This window comes from Salvia splendens, chromosome 2, assembly GCF_004379255.2.
Source record: "Salvia splendens isolate huo1 chromosome 2, SspV2, whole genome shotgun sequence".
NCBI classification, from domain to species: Eukaryota; Viridiplantae; Streptophyta; class Magnoliopsida; order Lamiales; family Lamiaceae; genus Salvia; species Salvia splendens.
The window spans coordinates 8451160-8467759 of NC_056033.1; the positions used below are offsets into that span (position 1 = coordinate 8451160).

General features: G+C 38.8%; 4 protein-coding genes and 1 non-coding gene across 5 annotated transcripts; 3 read left to right on the plus strand and 2 right to left on the minus strand.

The window, feature by feature from the left end:
* Positions 1-29: 29 nt before the first annotated feature.
* Positions 30-102, minus strand: TRNAA-UGC. Its single transcript has one exon. It is a non-coding gene; the product is annotated as a tRNA-Ala (tRNA).
* A 707-nt stretch (positions 103-809) lies between these two features.
* Positions 810-3387, plus strand: LOC121761648 (G2/mitotic-specific cyclin S13-7-like). Its single transcript, XM_042157280.1, has 7 exons — positions 810-1080; positions 1499-1680; positions 1776-1997; positions 2078-2200; positions 2295-2705; positions 2782-2963; positions 3060-3387. The coding sequence occupies exons 1-7, from the start codon at positions 1044-1046 to the stop codon at positions 3196-3198; spliced, it is 1296 nt and encodes a 431-aa protein (XP_042013214.1). The 5' UTR covers positions 810-1043; the 3' UTR covers positions 3199-3387.
* Positions 3388-4699: 1312 nt separating this feature from the next.
* Positions 4700-8524, plus strand: LOC121786908 (cyclin-dependent kinase C-2-like). The gene is made up of 13 exons (XM_042185508.1): positions 4700-4857; positions 4998-5135; positions 5505-5586; positions 5746-5836; positions 5943-5972; positions 6111-6220; positions 6342-6414; positions 6489-6609; positions 6699-6816; positions 7055-7194; positions 7277-7334; positions 7599-7669; positions 7770-8524. The coding sequence occupies exons 2-13, from the start codon at positions 5026-5028 to the stop codon at positions 8284-8286; spliced, it is 1521 nt and encodes a 506-aa protein (XP_042041442.1). The 5' UTR covers positions 4700-4857; positions 4998-5025; the 3' UTR covers positions 8287-8524.
* Positions 8525-9001: 477 nt separating this feature from the next.
* On the plus strand, positions 9002-11488 carry LOC121786924 (serine carboxypeptidase 1-like). Its single transcript, XM_042185521.1, has 8 exons — positions 9002-9553; positions 9711-9818; positions 9948-10225; positions 10307-10561; positions 10648-10763; positions 10857-10946; positions 11040-11145; positions 11326-11488. The coding sequence occupies exons 1-8, from the start codon at positions 9214-9216 to the stop codon at positions 11470-11472; spliced, it is 1440 nt and encodes a 479-aa protein (XP_042041455.1). The 5' UTR covers positions 9002-9213; the 3' UTR covers positions 11473-11488.
* Positions 11489-11508: 20 nt separating this feature from the next.
* On the minus strand, positions 11509-15879 carry LOC121786916 (pre-mRNA-splicing factor CWC22 homolog). Its single transcript, XM_042185515.1, has 7 exons — positions 14646-15879; positions 14361-14550; positions 13533-13636; positions 13320-13422; positions 12940-13247; positions 12469-12774; positions 11509-12113 (listed from the first exon to the last, which is right to left on the minus strand). Exons 1-7 carry the CDS (start codon positions 15747-15749, stop codon positions 11772-11774), a joined length of 2457 nt encoding a protein of 818 aa, XP_042041449.1. The 5' UTR covers positions 15750-15879; the 3' UTR covers positions 11509-11771.
* Positions 15880-16600: the final 721 nt, after the last annotated feature.

Consider the following 16600-nt stretch of genomic DNA (forward strand, 5'->3'; position numbering starts at 1 on the left):
ATAGTTAGTTAAGATGAAAAAAAACGACGTGGAGATGCGGGGGATCGAACCCCGTGCCTCTCGCATGCAAAGCGAGCGCTCTACCATTTGAGCTACATCCCCAAGTTGCTCTTTTAATGAAAATAATTTGAATATCCGATATATAGTACCTTTTAAAATAAAAACAATCAATGTTTATTGTGTAAAATTCCTCAAACATTCTTGAATCCAAAATGTAATCTTTATCCTTTGATTCACTATTAAATACTGCTAAATTACCATTTTGCAACTGATTGTTATTTAAAACTGACTATTTGACATTCAACAGATACATGGATTACGATGGTTACAAAAACTTTACTATGTTTGAAAACAAGTATTTAGAAATAATTTAAGCAAAATCAATTTTAACCTTTCAGCATTAAGTGGAGAAATATGTTTTTAGATTAATGTTCAAAGTTAAAAATAACTTTAATTTAGCAATTACGAAATATCAATCCACGAAATATTTCGTGAATATCCAATTAGCCAAAAATAAAGTTTAATTTAATTGTATTTTTTTTTATAATCATCGCCACCTTGTAAATTCAAGATGAAAGTTTTTACAAAGTTCTTCATGATGGGTCAAAATTCAAATAAATAAAAATGCTAAATTAATGGAGCAACTTGTAAAGTTGAGAATTGAGGCTCACAACGGCTAGTGAATTTAGTGCCGATCAGAACCGCACGATCATTAAAGATCCAACGGATTAAATTCGAAGCTGAAGAATATGACCGTTGTTGAGAAAGCAGTATTTTACATCGCCCGCTCTCGTAGAATACCTCTCTTTTCCATTGACGCTCTTCCATCACCGACCACGCTCTCAAAGAAAGAGATTTCTAGAGAGATAAGGCCGGCTGTAGTTTTGTGCATTGTGGCGACGGATAACGCCCAACAAGGAGGAGAGACGCGCAGCGGCCGTCTCGGAGTGCTTCTGTCATCGTTTTGGGCTAGTCTTGGAGGGGTTTTCACCGTCCGTGAAGAAGAAATCGAAAGCGAAGAAGAAAACGAATTAGATTTGGAGATGGCTTCAAGAGTCGTTGCTCCTGAGCAACCCATAGGTATGTAATACAAGAGGCGCTAATCATTAGTAGTTTTTTTTTTCTTTCCAAGTCATTTTGTTTCCTCTTATTACTGTTTTGGATCTGTGTTTTTTTCTTAACGTTCTTTTCAAATCTGTTTATTTATCTTAATCTATTTGCTTTTCAATTCGATTGGGTGAGATGATGATAGGCTATCACATTACATTCTGTTTAAGTTTGATTATTCTATTGAGGAAATTCATATCTTTCCTTAGCCTGCAATTTATGATAATGGTTATTTGTTGAGTTAGTTTCTTGGTGGATGGGTCTTGAACATTTTGTATGTCGTTGGAAATTGTGATATGCCGCTTATGCAGAATTGTGTCAAAGAATACATTTTATCTTTCTTTAATTTGATGAGTAATCCTACAAGCATTATTCTTAATTTGGTCATCAGTTGGAGGAGGGAAGCAGAAGAATCCTCAGCCAGAAGCGAGGAATCGGAGGGTCTTGAGAGACATCGGAAACTTGGTTCCGGCGCCTCTAGCCGAAGGCAAGCCACATAATCAGATCACCCGTCCTAGAACAAGGAGATTCGGTGCTCAGCTCTTGGCAAATGGCCAACCCCAAGCCTGCAAGGCAAGGCCTGAAAATTATGTCTTAAGTTTTGTGTGTCGATGTTGCTTTGTTTCCCCTATCTAAACCCACAACTACTTCTCGTTGATCATCTGCAGAAACAGCAGCCAGAAAATGCCAATGTTTTAGTGGGAAAAGATGGTGCTGCAAAAGCTAATAAAGCAGCCATGAATCGGAAGGAAGGTGCTGCTGTTGTTAAGCCAAAGAATGATGCAGTGATAGCCATAGATCCTGACTGCAAAAATGGTGCTAAATTGAGGGAGGCATCCACGAAAAAGTCTGCTAAAAGTCTCACTGCAATCCTTACTGCTCGAAGCAAGGTGATGCCTAGCTGCTTCTACTTGAGAAAATTTGGATCATCATATTGTGAACTTGTGCTAACGATATCGGTTTGTTCTAGGCTGCTTCAGGACTGACCACAAGGCCAAAACATCTGATAGACATCGATGTAGTTGACGTGGATAACGAATTGGCAGCAGTGGAGTATGTTGAGGACATGTACAATTTCTACAAGGAAACAGAGGTGTGCAATACACACTATTTGGTTTGATCATCATCATCATCATGCCCCTCCTTGCTCGTTTGTGTAACGAATTTCAATCCTTTATCTTATTCAGGAAGATGGGAGAGTTCATAATTACATCGATTCACAGCCAGAGGTGAACTCCAAAATGAGAGGCATTCTGGTTGACTGGTTGATTGAAGTTCACAGGAAGTTTGAACTGGTGCCTGAGAGCCTCTACCTCGCCATCAACATAGTGGACCGGTTTCTTGCAGTGAAGGCCGTCCCGAGAAGGGAGCTTCAGTTGGCTGGCATAAGCGCGATGCTGATTGCTTGCAAGTACGAGGAGATATGGGCTCCCGAGGTGAGCGACTTCATAGCCATATCGGATAATGCGTATGTGAGGGAGCAAGTGCTGATCATGGAGAAGGCTATTCTTGGGAAGCTCGGGTGGTACCTGACTGTTCCAACTCCGTACGTGTTTCTCGTTCGATACATCAAAGCATCAGTCCCTGCTGATAAGGAGGTAAATTCAGATTCATTCATCAAAACAAATTTCCACATATAATGTGATTACTGAATATTTGCTTACTTTGTTGTAGATGGAGAATATGACATTCTTGTATGCCGAGCTTGGTTTGATGAGTTACACGACAATCATAGAGCACAGCTCTTCGAAGATTGCAGCATCTGCTGTATATGCTGCACGCTGTGCGCTTAACAGGAGCCCTTCGTGGACTGAGACGCTGGAGCATCACACTGGCTACTCTGAGGATCAGTTGATGTATGTGTCAATGATCTCTCTCTCTCTTTCCATATTTAGATTATAATATGTTAGATGTATGTATGTCCTCATTGATTTTTGACATGGTATATTCAGGGAGTGTGCGAAGATGCTGGTGAGTTTCCATTTCGGAGCAGCGGAGAACAAGCTCAAGGCTGTGTATAAAAAATACCTAAATCCAGAAAGAGGAGCTGTGGCTCTCATTCCTCCAGCATCTGCTCTCATTCCATTTTGAGAGCAATTTGCTGCTGCTGCTGCTGCTATTAGTAAATAGAGGCGTTTACTATATATATAATTCAATGTTTGAAGTCAATTTTAGAGATCATTTGACTAGCATGATCTCTCTCTGGGAAAACTTATCTTTGTACTGAATCTACTGATGAACTAATTCAATTTAGTGTTTGAACTGAGGTCAATGTTTAAATCGTGTGTTTTTATTATACTTCTGTACTGATCAACTGTTTTTTTTTGTATGGAATCAAAATCTTATTTTATATAACCACGAGAAACTAAAAAATATACTTTCAACCTTATGATAAATTAATTATTAAAGATTTAATAAATGATAAAATAAAAAAAGAATTAATCCATCAAAATAAATAGTACTGTACTAGCAGACTTATTGAATTATTACTCCCTCCGTCCCACTCACACATTCTTGAGTGGCACGAGATTTTAGAAAGTGTTATTAGGTGGAATAAAGTTAACAGAAAAAAGATAGTAAATATTTTAATGAGGAGAGAGGAGGTTATTTCTAAAATTAGAAAGTGATCATCTTGATTGGGACAAACAAAAAAAGAAAGATGATCATCTTGAATGAGACTGGAGGATTACTTTTTACCCATCCTATTGCTCAAAATAAACATCCATTTGAATTCATAAAATTTTCATATTTCCCCTCAACTGAGACAGTCCCACTATTAATAATTCTCCTCTACTAAATTAGAAAAAGAAACTGGTTGTTTAAAAGTAGAGTATCATAATAATGGAGAAACTCTAAAGTATTAAATTAACAAATTTTATTGTTACCAAAAATTTTTTTTAACTAAAGTGATCAATATTGAATTTCCATAATCAACCATAAATATTAGAGCATCCACAATGAGGCGGATGATGGCGCGCCCGAGGCAAATATTAGAGCATCCACAATGGGGCAGACGATAGGCCGCCCGATGCCTCGGGCGCGCCATCGTCCGCCCACTGTGGGTGCGCGGACGATACCCGATGCATCGTCCGCGCCCTATAGATCGTCCGCGGATGATAGGGCATCGTCCGGGCCATCGACCACCCACTGTGGATGACGCGGATGATGCAACGCGTTTTTTTTTAATTCCGAAAAATTTATTTATATAAATACACTTACCCCACCTTCATTTGTAACATTTCCATTCACTTTTTCACACTCAAATTACACTATAAAATGGATTTCGGTGAATACTCAAGTCCGATGTTTGGGGGTGGTGCACGTTGGCCAAAGCCGAACACCTTCAGAGGATAATCGATGAGCTGCGCCGCAAGTTGGGACTTTTGTAGAGTAGTCAACTTTTTTTTCATTTCTAACTCGTGTAAAACTTTTTTTTAATCAATGTAGGATTTGGCATTGTTAATTAATCATGATATTTTTTAATTACTTTATATTGATATATTTAAAATATTTAAATTAATTAACAAAATAATAGTGAAACATATAGGGCGGTAAGGCGCTAACGAAAATAAAAAACCGTTCTTCTTTTAGAATACTTTACCAGTTTCGTTATTGGTTTATCTTGAACTACTTTCTCCCTTACAATAATTTCTCTGCACAAACCACCGCAGATCGCCGCTCCTCGCGACATTCCCCCATACTTTCTTTATCTACACCGCGAAAAAGCTCTTTTTTTGTGAATTTTCGAAGGTTAACACCCTTCTTCCCCGAATTAATTGAACCCTAATTTCAATGCTCTTTTTTCTGGGTACACGTTTTAACTGCGATTTTAGGTAGTACCGCTTCATTGTAACCCGAAACCATGATCTGATTGTGTTTTTACTTTGAAGAATCAAGAAGAAATTCGGGTTAAAAGAAATGGCGATAGCGGCGCCGGAGCAGCTAAACACTACAGAAATTCCTGCTTGGGGCTCTCGAAGTGTAGATTGCTTCGAGAAATTGGAGCAGATTGGCGAAGGAACTTATGGGTACATTAATTTCCTTAGATTTCCTTGCTATGGTGATATGTTCCTCGAGAAATTTCACTCCAAGTGGGAAAAACTAGTGTGAAGAATGGATTTTTTCAATGAGGCATGAATCTTTCATGTGATTCTCAAGACTGGGCTATCTATGCTCAAATTTTCTTAAATTTGCTATATGATATTCAACTATTCACTGACGTGTCTTTAGACACTAATGTGGATGGGTGTCTTGTTTGGGGTGGACGATAATGGATATTTGTGACCTGTGTCTAAAGAGTTCATACTATTTGGGTACAAAATTATATGATCAGATGACCTAGTTTTAGGAGTTGGGTTGTTTCTCTTACTACCCAAGGTGGGAATTTGTACTTGCAGACAAGTTTACATGGCAAGAGAAATCAAAACAGGGGAAATTGTTGCTTTGAAGAAGATACGGATGGACAATGAAAGAGAAGGGGTATGCTTTCAGCTTGGTCTGTTGATGGTTTAGATTATTGGTTCTGTTTGAACTGATTCCTGTTATTGTTATTATTATGTCGGAGGATGACTCTGATCGTCTTTGCATCAAGTAGAGATCCCAGGATATAGTTATTAATTTCCGTACATATGCCTGCAGTTCCCCATAACAGCCATCCGTGAGATTAAAATATTAAAGAAACTTCACCACGAGAATGTCATCAAGCTAAAAGAAATCGTCACCTCTACTGGTGATCTTATGTTTTTCCTTTCCTTTTCCTAGATTATATGTCAATAAATTCTCTATGCCCCATGTGTTTGGAGTTTTTATATCTTCCTTTCGTATTATGTATCCAGGTCCTGAGAAGGACGAGCCACCTGCACCAGGTAAACCTTCACAATTTTAACTGTATATGATGTATACTTCTTGTCAAACCTACGTAGACGATGTGAGGAGATACATGAAGTTTGTTCTGCTGCATCTTTCAAGGCTGATAGCTTGCATATTCACTCTTGATTCTCCAGATGGTAACAAATACAGAGGTGGGATTTATATGGTCTTTGAGTACATGGACCATGATTTAACTGGTCTTGCTGATCGTCCTGGAATGAGATTCTCAGTGCCGCAGATTAAGGTATTGGAATGGGTGTAATATAGTGGAAGAATATTTAGTTTATTGGCATTTCAGATACTTCTGGTGGACAAAGAAGAGTGACAATCAGATGAATGATTTTCATTTTCTCCCTCTTCTTTAGTGCTATATGAGACAGCTTTTGACAGGGCTGCACTACTGTCATGTAAATCAAGTGCTTCACCGTGATATTAAAGGTCTACATTTAAAATCAGTATTCAACTGAAGTTACTTTCTGTGTTTTATGCTAATTTTGTGTTTTGTGTTGCAGGTTCAAATCTTCTGATAGACAATGAAGGAAACTTGAAACTTGCAGACTTTGGTCTTGCCCGGTCATTTTCAAGTGATCATAATGCTAACCTTACAAATCGTGTGATTACTTTGTGGTATAGGTAAGATATGGCATCTATATGATCTAATATTATCAGCTAGTTTTTAAATACATGTCTGTATTTAATTGGCAATCTGCTCAATACTTTAGGCCCCCAGAGTTGCTGCTTGGCACCACAAAGTATGGCCCTGCTGTGGATATGTGGTCAGTGGGTTGCATATTTGCTGAGCTTCTTAATGGGAAACCAGTATTTCCCGGGAAAGATGAGGTAGTTTATGTTCACTATCATCTAAATACTGATGTCAATTTGAAAGGGGTTTGAAAAGTGGGATTTTGATCTGGATATCACAAATATGGCGTTTAATGTACGAATGATCATCCTCCTCGTGGAGAAAAGTTAGGAGCTGTTAGATAAATTGATATTTTACTAGACATTTAGTTTTTTTTATCCTTTTCTTTTACATCTTTGTTATATCTTCCTAATGTGCTTTTGTTTTCTTCTGTAGCCGGAACAATTAAATAAAATATTCGACATCTGTGGCACTCCCAGCGAGGAAATCTGGCCTGGAGTCTCAAAGATTCCTTGGTATAACAATTTCAAACCAAGTAGAGTTATTAAAAGACGACTTAGAGAGCACTTCAGACAGTAAGTTATTGGCATTTGGCTCTTTTTATTTGCAACTTACCACTGTAAATGAACACATGAATGATGAATCTGTTGTTTCTAGCTTTGATCGGCATGCATTGGATTTATTGGACAAGATGTTGACTCTTGATCCATCTCAGGTATACCTGATTAAGTTCTTTATCCTCTACTTCTTGTCTCGTACCTCTTTTTCTCCCCTAAGAATAGAATACCTTACTTTTGTCAGTTTTGATTGATACCTGATCTTTCAGTAGCTTTACATATTCAGTCTGCTCATTTCATATACATTCTACTATAGGATTCTGATTTAGTCTAGCAATGCCGTTTTTACAAAGCAATTAAGGATTTCTCTTTACATTCATATTTTGACAGTTGTTCTTCCCCTTTATTCTTTTTGAATGAAGAGAATATCAGCGAAGGATGCTCTTGATGCTGAGTACTTCTGGACAGATCCGTTACCTTGTGATCCGAAAAGGTTTGATCTTCAAAACTTTTCCTTCTGGTGTTTATTTGTAGGCTTTACATCTTGAATTGTCTGTTCTCACATTTGTTCAAAATGTAAATCTGTCCATCAGTTTGCCCAAGTACGAATCTTCCCACGAGTTCCAAACAAAGAAAAAGCGCCAGCAACAGCGCCAGCATGAAGAAAACTCAAAGCGCCAGAAGCTACAACACAATCAGCAGCATTCGCGACTCCCACCAATTCAACAGTCTGGGCACGCGCATGCTCAGATGCGAGCAGGTCAAAATCCACCTGCGCATGGTGGACAGCCTCAGGTAGCCGGTGTACCTGGCCATCATTATGGTAAGCCACGACCTTCAGCTGGGCCAGGAAGATACCCACCGGGTGGAAATCCTTCTGGAAACTACAACCATCCCAATCGTGGTCAAGGTAGTGGAGGTTATGGCACGGGAGCCTATCCACCTCAAGGGCGCGCTCCCCCATATGGCTCTAGCGCCATGCCCGGTGCTGCCCCTCGAGGCCATAATTACCCCCATGGTGCTCCTCCATATGGAACTTCAGCTGCAGGGCGTGGCAGCTCGAACATCATGTCTGGGAATCGCAACCAGCAATACAATTGGCAGCAATAATGTATTGCATTTGCATGATGACCTTTGAGTGTGCTTTATGAGGTTGTATGATAGAGGACATGAATTGTAGAATTGTGGAGGAAATGAATGCATCTCTTCCGGGGTGTATGATTAAAACCTAATTACTACATACCAAGGTTGTATGATAGAGGACATGACTTGTATAATGGAGGAATGTATCTCTCTATTTTGTAAGGTGTTTAGGATTTGTGATATCGAAATTGTTCTTTACTTAAAATTCTCTTCTAAAGATGCGTTTGTTGTTATCTGCATTCAAGTTAAGATATCACAAAATGGACAACCTGCCCCTAAAAAATTTAAATTAAGTAAATAAGTAAAAATAAAATAGAGAACTTCATGACAAAATGGATACATTATAATCCTAGTTTGAAAAGAATTAGGCCGGCATGCTACAACAAGAAATATAGCTCCAAGAAAGATTACATCATCAGACAAATAATTAATCCAGAGAAAAGACAATAGTAAAATTCAAGAAAGGTCCTAAAGAGATTTTTTTTTCATGAGCTTTACGTGAGTGTTTGGTCAACTTTGGAGGGGAAACTTTATTTCTAAAAGATTACAAAGGTGTTTGGGACAGATGCACTTTTTAGTATTATACACTAAAGCACATATGTTTTGTCTAAACATTATAAAAATGTACAGAATAATTTGTTGCCTTGGAGAGCTATGGTTGTAACCATCTCTCTCTCCCCTCCAATATTACACAAAACGAAATATGATCAGCCTATGGGGCAAACCTCAAAGAATTACTACTTCGGTAGTAGTCTTGTTATCCAGTTGTCACACTCACAAACTCAAAAGAAGACCAACCACTTGCTTACGAAATGCCGCCCAATCATTACTCTATAAAAGTTCTCAGTCCTATTTTGACATCACACACACACACAGGAGTAGCAAAGCAAAGCAATGCATAAGCTTATAGCACACCTCTTCTCCTTGCTCCTCTCCTCCACTCTTTGCAATGCCAATCAGCAGACTCATCTTTTGAGATCCACAAGACCACACAGTTTCTCTGTTTCCGATTCTTGGCTACAGCGCGAAAGAGATGCATTTGTTGCACCTCAAGATGGACTAATGCAAGCAGACAAGATCACTCAGCTGCCAGGGCAGCCTCATGGTGTGGATTTTGATCACTATGCAGGTTATGTTACAGTTGAGCCGCAGGCAGGAAGAGCGCTGTTTTATTATTTTGTCGAGTCTCCAACAAATTCTTCCACCAAACCTCTGGTCTTGTGGCTAAATGGAGGTAGAGAAAGATTCAAAATTTTCAAGTCATATGTTAAATAGGACTAGAAAATGAAGCTAACGCGTTGCACCCTAGATATAGCTCATTAGAGCTTTCTTGCATTTGCTTCGATAACAAAATGAAATGTATTGACTCCTGCTTATAACTTAATCACTAGGCCCTGGATGTTCATCTTTTGGATATGGAGCCATGGAGGAATTGGGACCTTTCAGAGTGAGCAGCGACGGCACAACTCTATTCAGAAACAACTATGCATGGAACAATGGTGAGTGGCTGAGGTTTTTCAAACTCCCAAATTGCATAAAATTTTAATGCAGACTTAGGAAACTTTTTGAAGCTGTGTTGTTATTTACATAATCAATATTTTGAAGTGATTATGAGTGGAATTTTGTAGTGGCGAATGTGATCTTCTTGGATTCGCCTGCTGGTGTTGGCTTCTCGTATTCAAACACAACTGCTGACTACAACAACACTGGTGACACGAGCACTGCCACAGATGCCTACACATTTATAGTGAACTGGCTCGAGAGGTTCCCTCAGTACAAAACCCGGGATTTCTACATCACCGGGGAGAGCTACGCCGGTCATTATGTGCCTCAGTTAGCAAACACTATATTGCTCAGAAACAACAACAGCAACATTCCAACTGTTATCAATCTAAAGGGTGTTGCTGTAAGTTCATATTGCTCAAGTTTTTATCTTTTAATTTCAATATTTATGTCAATCCTCCTCTCAATTCTTCAATCCTATCAGATTGGGAATGCATTGATAGATGATGCGAGCATGTCAGCAGGGTTCTATGATCATATCTGGACGCATGCCTTGATCTCAGATGAGATACACACAAAAATCTTCAATTCTTGTGATTTTGCAAATAATTTAGCTTCTGATCAGTGCTATGATTACGCGGAGAAGTCCTTTAAAGAGCTTGGGAACATTGACATCAACAACATCTATGCACCAATCTGTTTGCAACATGTGCTTAAGAAGGGCTCAAGAGATTCTTTAGTAAAGCCCTAGTACCAATTTATAAATGGTCTGAGTTTGTTTCCTGCTGCATATCTAAGGGAATACACTTTTCTATCTTTCAACAGGGCGAACAGGTTAACTACTTCGATCCCTGCTCGGATGTGTATGTTAAGTATTACTTGAATACTCCTCGAGTCCAAGATGCTCTCCATGTGAATCCCACAGCTTGGGACTTCTGCAGGTGACTAAACTTTTTCATGCTAAAAGGCAAAAGCAGATTATGTTGGATAATGTTGATGTTGTTGTGTGAAGCTTACTTGTTAGATTTGTGCAGAACCTTTGATAACTGGACAGACTGGGAAAGTAGTGTTTTGCCAACAATTGAGGATCTCATGGCAAGTGGGCTGAGGGTGTGGCTGTACAGGCAAGCATACATACATAAACTGTGGTTGAGTGTGTAGTGACAGACTTAGTTAGAAGAGATGGATTATTCTAACTAGAACACGCTGCATTGCAGTGGAGACATAGATGCGAATGTACCAGTTACAACCACAAGGTATGCAATTAACAGGCTAAAGCTTCCAATCGAGACTGCTTGGCGCCCGTGGTACTTTGAGAATGAGGTAAGAATCATACAGTTTTCTTGCAGTCCCAGATGACCTAGGTGTCGTTTAAAAATGCATATAAGAGGGCACAATGAGTAGTTCTTGATTGTTTTGAGCAAAGAATGTGCATAATTTCCTATTTAATCATCTAAGGTTGCATTACTGAAGTATATCTAAGAATTTGTGAAACTGTGACAGGTTGGAGGGTATGTGGTGGGATACAAAGGGCTGACATTAGCAACGGTGAGAGGAGCTGGTCATCAAGTCCCCAGCTACCAGCCTCAGAGGGCACTCCTCATGTTTACCTCCTTTCTTCAAGGAATTCTACCTCCATCTTCCTCATAATAGTGTATTGCAAACTCAAATGTAACATTACCACCGTTTAACAAATTCAAACCTTTTGTCAAAATTCAATTAGAAATACCAGATAACAACAATCTCATGTCACATTATCTGTAGATATATAACGCAGAATATCCTAAACAAAACTCCAAGTACAAGAAATGCAAAGGATAATCATTAGTTTCTCCTCCTCTTCTTTTGCCTATTATCCCTGTCGCTTTCACTCTCGCTCGACACTGAACTTGATGATCCCGATCCATCCAAATCAGAATCAGAACCAGAAAGTACCAGATTCAGAATCATTAGTTTCTCCTCTTCTTTCGCCGATCATCCCTATCGCTTTCACTCTCGCTTGACTCCGAACTTGATGATCCCGATCCATCCGAATCAGAACCAGAAGTATCAGATTCAGAATCAGACTCCGGTACAGCCTTTTGCTGTTGCATGATGAGCCGAGGCATGTTCTTGAGATATTCCCGCAGGTTTTCTGTGATTCCACCAAGCCCGATGGAAGTGAAGAAGTTAATAGCAAACCTAGTGTTTTTCGGATTGTCTTTGGGAAAAATGGACTCAAAAGAGTCTTGCATGCCAGGGTCGGTTAGGCGTTCATTTAGCAAGCGAATTCCCAAGTGTTCTGACAATTCCTGCAACATAAAACCCATAGAATTTGAGGTTTGGCATTTAGAGAAGAGGGCTAAAAAAATAAGCAAAAATCATGCAGAGCAGAAGTGCACGGACAGTTTATGTACTCTTAAAACATAGTATTTGTTTCAGTAAAATTCTTTCTTGATATATTATGTTGGACTACACATGAACTACAAACACAGTATATCAATAACATGCACCAGTAAACTTAGTAAAACCCTGTCTAAACTGCTGCAATTACAGCACAGGAAAATATTATTATAATGAGAGCATAAAATGATTAACACGAGGTAAGGCTTTCAAGAAGTTAAAGGACGAATTGAGAATACTAAGTGACCTGGGTAATTTTAGTACCTGAAAAAGAATCTTAATGAATATACGAGATGAAGAAGTAGTATCCTCTTCGGTCAACCGTATATATGCCAAAACGTGCCAGGGCAATGCATCCGTGCCAAGTAAATGTGCAAAGAACTTTGCAACATTGCGCAGCTTATTGGTCTCCAGTCGGTGAATCATTGAGTATTGTTGGACAAAGCACTTCTCAAAATTCTCCTGATGGATTCGGTTTATCATACAAAACCTCTGGCCAAGAAGCCCATAGTAGCGGAGGTACGTCCTCTCCTGGCTGCAACACTCCAAAAGCATGATGCACAGTTCCATCTGGACAGGCAAAACCAATCACAGGAAACACATTAAATAACAAGCTCATGGTGTAAATTAATAGCTCATAATACAAATCCGCAAGAACCAATAAATAGCAAAGTCTTGTTCGAACTGTTTTCAACCAGAGAGAAAAAATATCAAGCGCGAGATTGTGATACTCACCTCCTGACCAGGCTCTAGTTTGATCTTTAATAGCTTATGCCCTGCTTCTTCAAAATCAACGCTGGACATAATTGTCAAGTAGATAGTTCTCCGAAGATTAACCAAGTTTGTCTCAGTCTCATCCTTAATTTTCATTTGTTCTTCGTCCTCTTCCTCGTCATCATCTTCATCATCATTGTCACCTGAATCTGAATCTGAGGCCAAATCTGAATCTGCTTCTTCATCAGAGTCTTCACCTAGAATTTGCTTCTTTAGGTCTTCATACTTCTTCTCGTTCTCCACAAACTGAGGATCCGGCCGAAAAATATCTGCAAAACGGAAATATATTAGCTACACTGAATTTTAGAAGAAGACAGAAGTCAGTCCCAACCACGCTATACCTAAAGTGTTTTCAGCGTCTATCTCATCCAAAAGAGAAACTTCATGAGTCAATTGGTCTTCCTGCTCCACAAGGTCCAGTTCTGGACGGACAGCAGGGTACCCCTACATCAAGTGGCATTAATAGGTTAAGATTTAACACATAAAAAGAATCATGTTAAGAAAAAAATATGTAATAAATAAATTTTTCCTATTCTGCTAAAAAGGAAGCTCACCTGAAACTTTGCTTTTCGTAATGCAAAGAGGCCTTCTATTAAGAACTGTACACGCTTATCTATTTCTCCTTCATGGAGAATTCCACGGAATCGCTCAAAGATACCTGTGAAATTGAAAAGTGACAGTATTTCAGAATGTGACAATGGAGTTGTCACAAGAGAGAGAGGGGGGAAATTCTGCAAATCACCAAGTGAAATATGAAATCTACGTTCGCTTAAACAAATCAGCATCCACAAGTGCACACGCAAAAAGATAAGTCATGCAAGTCATATCTACTTTTTCCTTAAAACAGATCTTCTGCACCGCTCATAGTCACTCATAAACAAGAGAGCATAGGAGTGTGAAAATTTCAGTAAATACATAATTCAACACCACAACAACAGCTTTCCGATAAGGAGATGGTCAGATTTATAGATGGAAAAGTAAAAATAAAAAATAAATTAACCCTAAACCCTAAACCTAAAACAGATCTTCTGGACTGCCCATGCTCACTCATAAACAAGAAAGTATATCTATTAGCAGTGTGCAAATTTCAGTTAATTCAAACACCAAAACAGCCCAGGAGATTATCAGAGTTATAGAAACTTATAGATGGAAAATAAAATTTAAAATAAATCAATCATCTCAGAACAAGTTAGGAATAATGGAGGTCAAAAGAGCAGTGTCATTTAATCCAATTTCAGAGCAAAAAATTTTCTGAAAATTTCCCCCTAGCTTCTACTATCAGCAACCGAAATCAATGAAAGAACAAAGAATAACCTAACTTGTGACTTCAGATCAAAGTTTCTCCTAAATAATAACAAAAGTGGCCACAGTGCCATACTCACCATGCAATCCTCTGGGGGAAAGATCCTGCAGCAGGGATCCACATTCTGTAACAAAGCCGACGGCTACTTCAACACTATCATCGGTGGGCTTTTCCAGAAGCAATGTCAGCAGCTCAAGAGCAATAAGCTCATGAACTATCTGCTGGTTCACCAGATGAGCTATAAATTTGACAGCTGCAAGTAGTTGTGGCTGCCACAAGATTTTCACCATAATACACAAATAAGTACAGATTACAAATATTAAGGAGCCTATAAGTCATATTCAAAAGAATTTAAGATACAAACCTTGTCATTGCGTTTATATGCTCTCTGTAGTTGTAGGATGATCCTCCGCAACAAAAGATCCCCAACTTCAGGGAACTTTGTGTTGACCACAGAAACCAAAGCTGCAAATACATCAGTGAATCCTGGAGAGGCCATTTGAGACTTCATACAGGATCGACAAAATAGACCCCGCCCTCGTATCAGATTTTCAGCAAACAGCTCCGGGATGATGTTCTTGATGTTCGTGGCATTCACTTTGTTCACCAATCCATTGATGCTCTTCCTCAAGGCGTCCCAGGTCATTCTTTGATATTCGAGGCTGCTTTTATCCTCGATTTCCTTCAGCATTCTAGCCAATTTAAATGGAGGAACGTACACTCCACCACTCCTTCCCATATTTGCCACCGGGTCAACAGCAACAGCAACATTCGCATCCCCCTTTGTTTTCAAATCTGCAGTTTCACTCCTCTCATTCTTAGAGCTCTTATACCTATCAGTATTCTCGTCATGTCTCCTATCTCTATCCCTTCTATCACCATTCTCGACATGTCCCCTCTCCCGCTCTCTATCCCTTCTATCATCTCTGTCTCGCCCTCGATTTCTTCTATCATCTCTTTCTCTCTCACGATCCCTTCTATCATCTCTTTCTCGTTCACGATCCCTTCTATCATCTCTTTCCCTCTCTCTATCGATTGGCCGCTCTTTCCGGACATCTCTTTCTCTATCCTCTTTCCTGCCATCCTCCCTGACCCTGTATTCTCCTTCTTCCTCCCCATCGCCCGATTCCCGTCCCCTTATCCTATCACTCTCCGTATCTCGACCGCGCTTCCTGGCACTCCTTTTATCTTCTCCAGCATCATCACGTCGAGATTTTTCACCTTTCCTGCTCTTACGCTCAATCTCGTCAGACCTCCTATCATCAACACCCTTATTCAAATCTCTATCATCAGAGTCATGACGCGATTTTCTCTCAGATGCCAAATCATCTCTCCTACTCTTCCTACGCTCAGGATCCGAATCCTTATCAACTGCCCTACTTGTGCCCTCCAAATCTAGATTGGTTTTCCTCCTTTCTCTCTCCTCATCCTCGCTACTGCTAGAATCATTGCGACGCCTCCGAGCCATTGAATGTACCGCCCAGAAATAGAGGAAGTGAGATTTGAAAGAAAAAACTACTTCTGCATAAACCCTAGATTGATTTTCTATATGTAATAAAAGAATAAAACAATGTACTGTAAATTCTTTTCCCGTGTTCTTTTATTTTTAGACTACTCATAAGCTGCATATATATGTGTGTAGGCATACTTCGATTCAAAATCAAGCTCTCTTTAGAAATATTATTATTGCGTAAACTTAACTAATTGGTAATATTATTATTACGGAAAATCAATTGCTTTACTTTATTATAGTATTTGATTTGATTTGATTTGATAATCCTTTATTAAAAATATTAGTATACTTTTATTGGTATTTTGTAAATCAAATTTATTATTGTATACTACTACTTAAATTATTGCTATACACATCTATAGATATAATCATCTGCCCAATAAAATCATTACTCATATGTATATTGGTGATATTTTTTTGATTCTATATACTACTAGTTTTAACTATAATATTTTCTAGATTTTATAATATTAATAGACTATTGTGATTAATTTACAGTTTTGATTTTTTTTTTATGTATGTACTTAAATTGCTGTCTATTAGATAATAGCGAGGTAATTATTTGAAATAAGTTTTAAGTATAATCTGCATTGTGATTCTCCTATCATTAGTATAGCTATAAGCCGATGTCGAAAATGCATTTGGCCTTTGGCTGTGCATCTTAGGTTCAACTAGGGCATTGTAATTATTGGGGGATCCTTGGAACCCCAATAATTTGGACTACGACTGGTAATTCATGGTGATTGCTACTTAATAATTGCAATGAATCTCAACAATTGTTAATAGTGTATGATCAAACTGCACAT

Bases quoted from the DNA above. Each gene is read 5' to 3' on its own strand.
- LOC121761648 (XM_042157280.1), top strand. From the start codon at position 1,044: ATGGCTTCAAGAGTCGTTGCTCCTGAGCAACCCATAG. The intron at 1,681-1,775 runs GCAAGGCCTGAA...GATCATCTGCAG, and splicing joins GCCAACCCCAAGCCTGCAAG to AAACAGCAGCCAGAAAATGC. The intron at 2,964-3,059 runs GTATGTGTCAAT...TGGTATATTCAG, and splicing joins TACTCTGAGGATCAGTTGAT to GGAGTGTGCGAAGATGCTGG.
- LOC121786908 (XM_042185508.1), top strand. From the start codon at position 5,026: ATGGCGATAGCGGCGCCGGAGCAGCTAAACACTACAGAAATTCCTGCT. The intron at 5,136-5,504 runs GTACATTAATTT...TTGTACTTGCAG, and splicing joins ATTGGCGAAGGAACTTATGG to ACAAGTTTACATGGCAAGAG. The intron at 5,973-6,110 runs GTAAACCTTCAC...TTGATTCTCCAG, and splicing joins GGACGAGCCACCTGCACCAG to ATGGTAACAAATACAGAGGT.
- LOC121786924 (XM_042185521.1), top strand. From the start codon at position 9,214: ATGCATAAGCTTATAGCACACCTCTTCTCCTTGCTCCTCTCCTCCACT. The intron at 9,554-9,710 runs GTAGAGAAAGAT...CTTAATCACTAG, and splicing joins GGTCTTGTGGCTAAATGGAG to GCCCTGGATGTTCATCTTTT. The intron at 9,819-9,947 runs GTGAGTGGCTGA...GGAATTTTGTAG, and splicing joins CAACTATGCATGGAACAATG to TGGCGAATGTGATCTTCTTG.
- LOC121786916 (XM_042185515.1), bottom strand. From the start codon at position 15,749: ATGGCTCGGAGGCGTCGCAATGATTCTAGCAGTAGCGAGGATGAGGAG. The intron at 13,423-13,532 runs GTGAGCTTCCTT...CACTTGATGTAG, and splicing joins TACGAAAAGCAAAGTTTCAG to GGGTACCCTGCTGTCCGTCC. The intron at 13,248-13,319 runs GTATAGCGTGGT...TCCGTTTTGCAG, and splicing joins AGACGCTGAAAACACTTTAG to ATATTTTTCGGCCGGATCCT.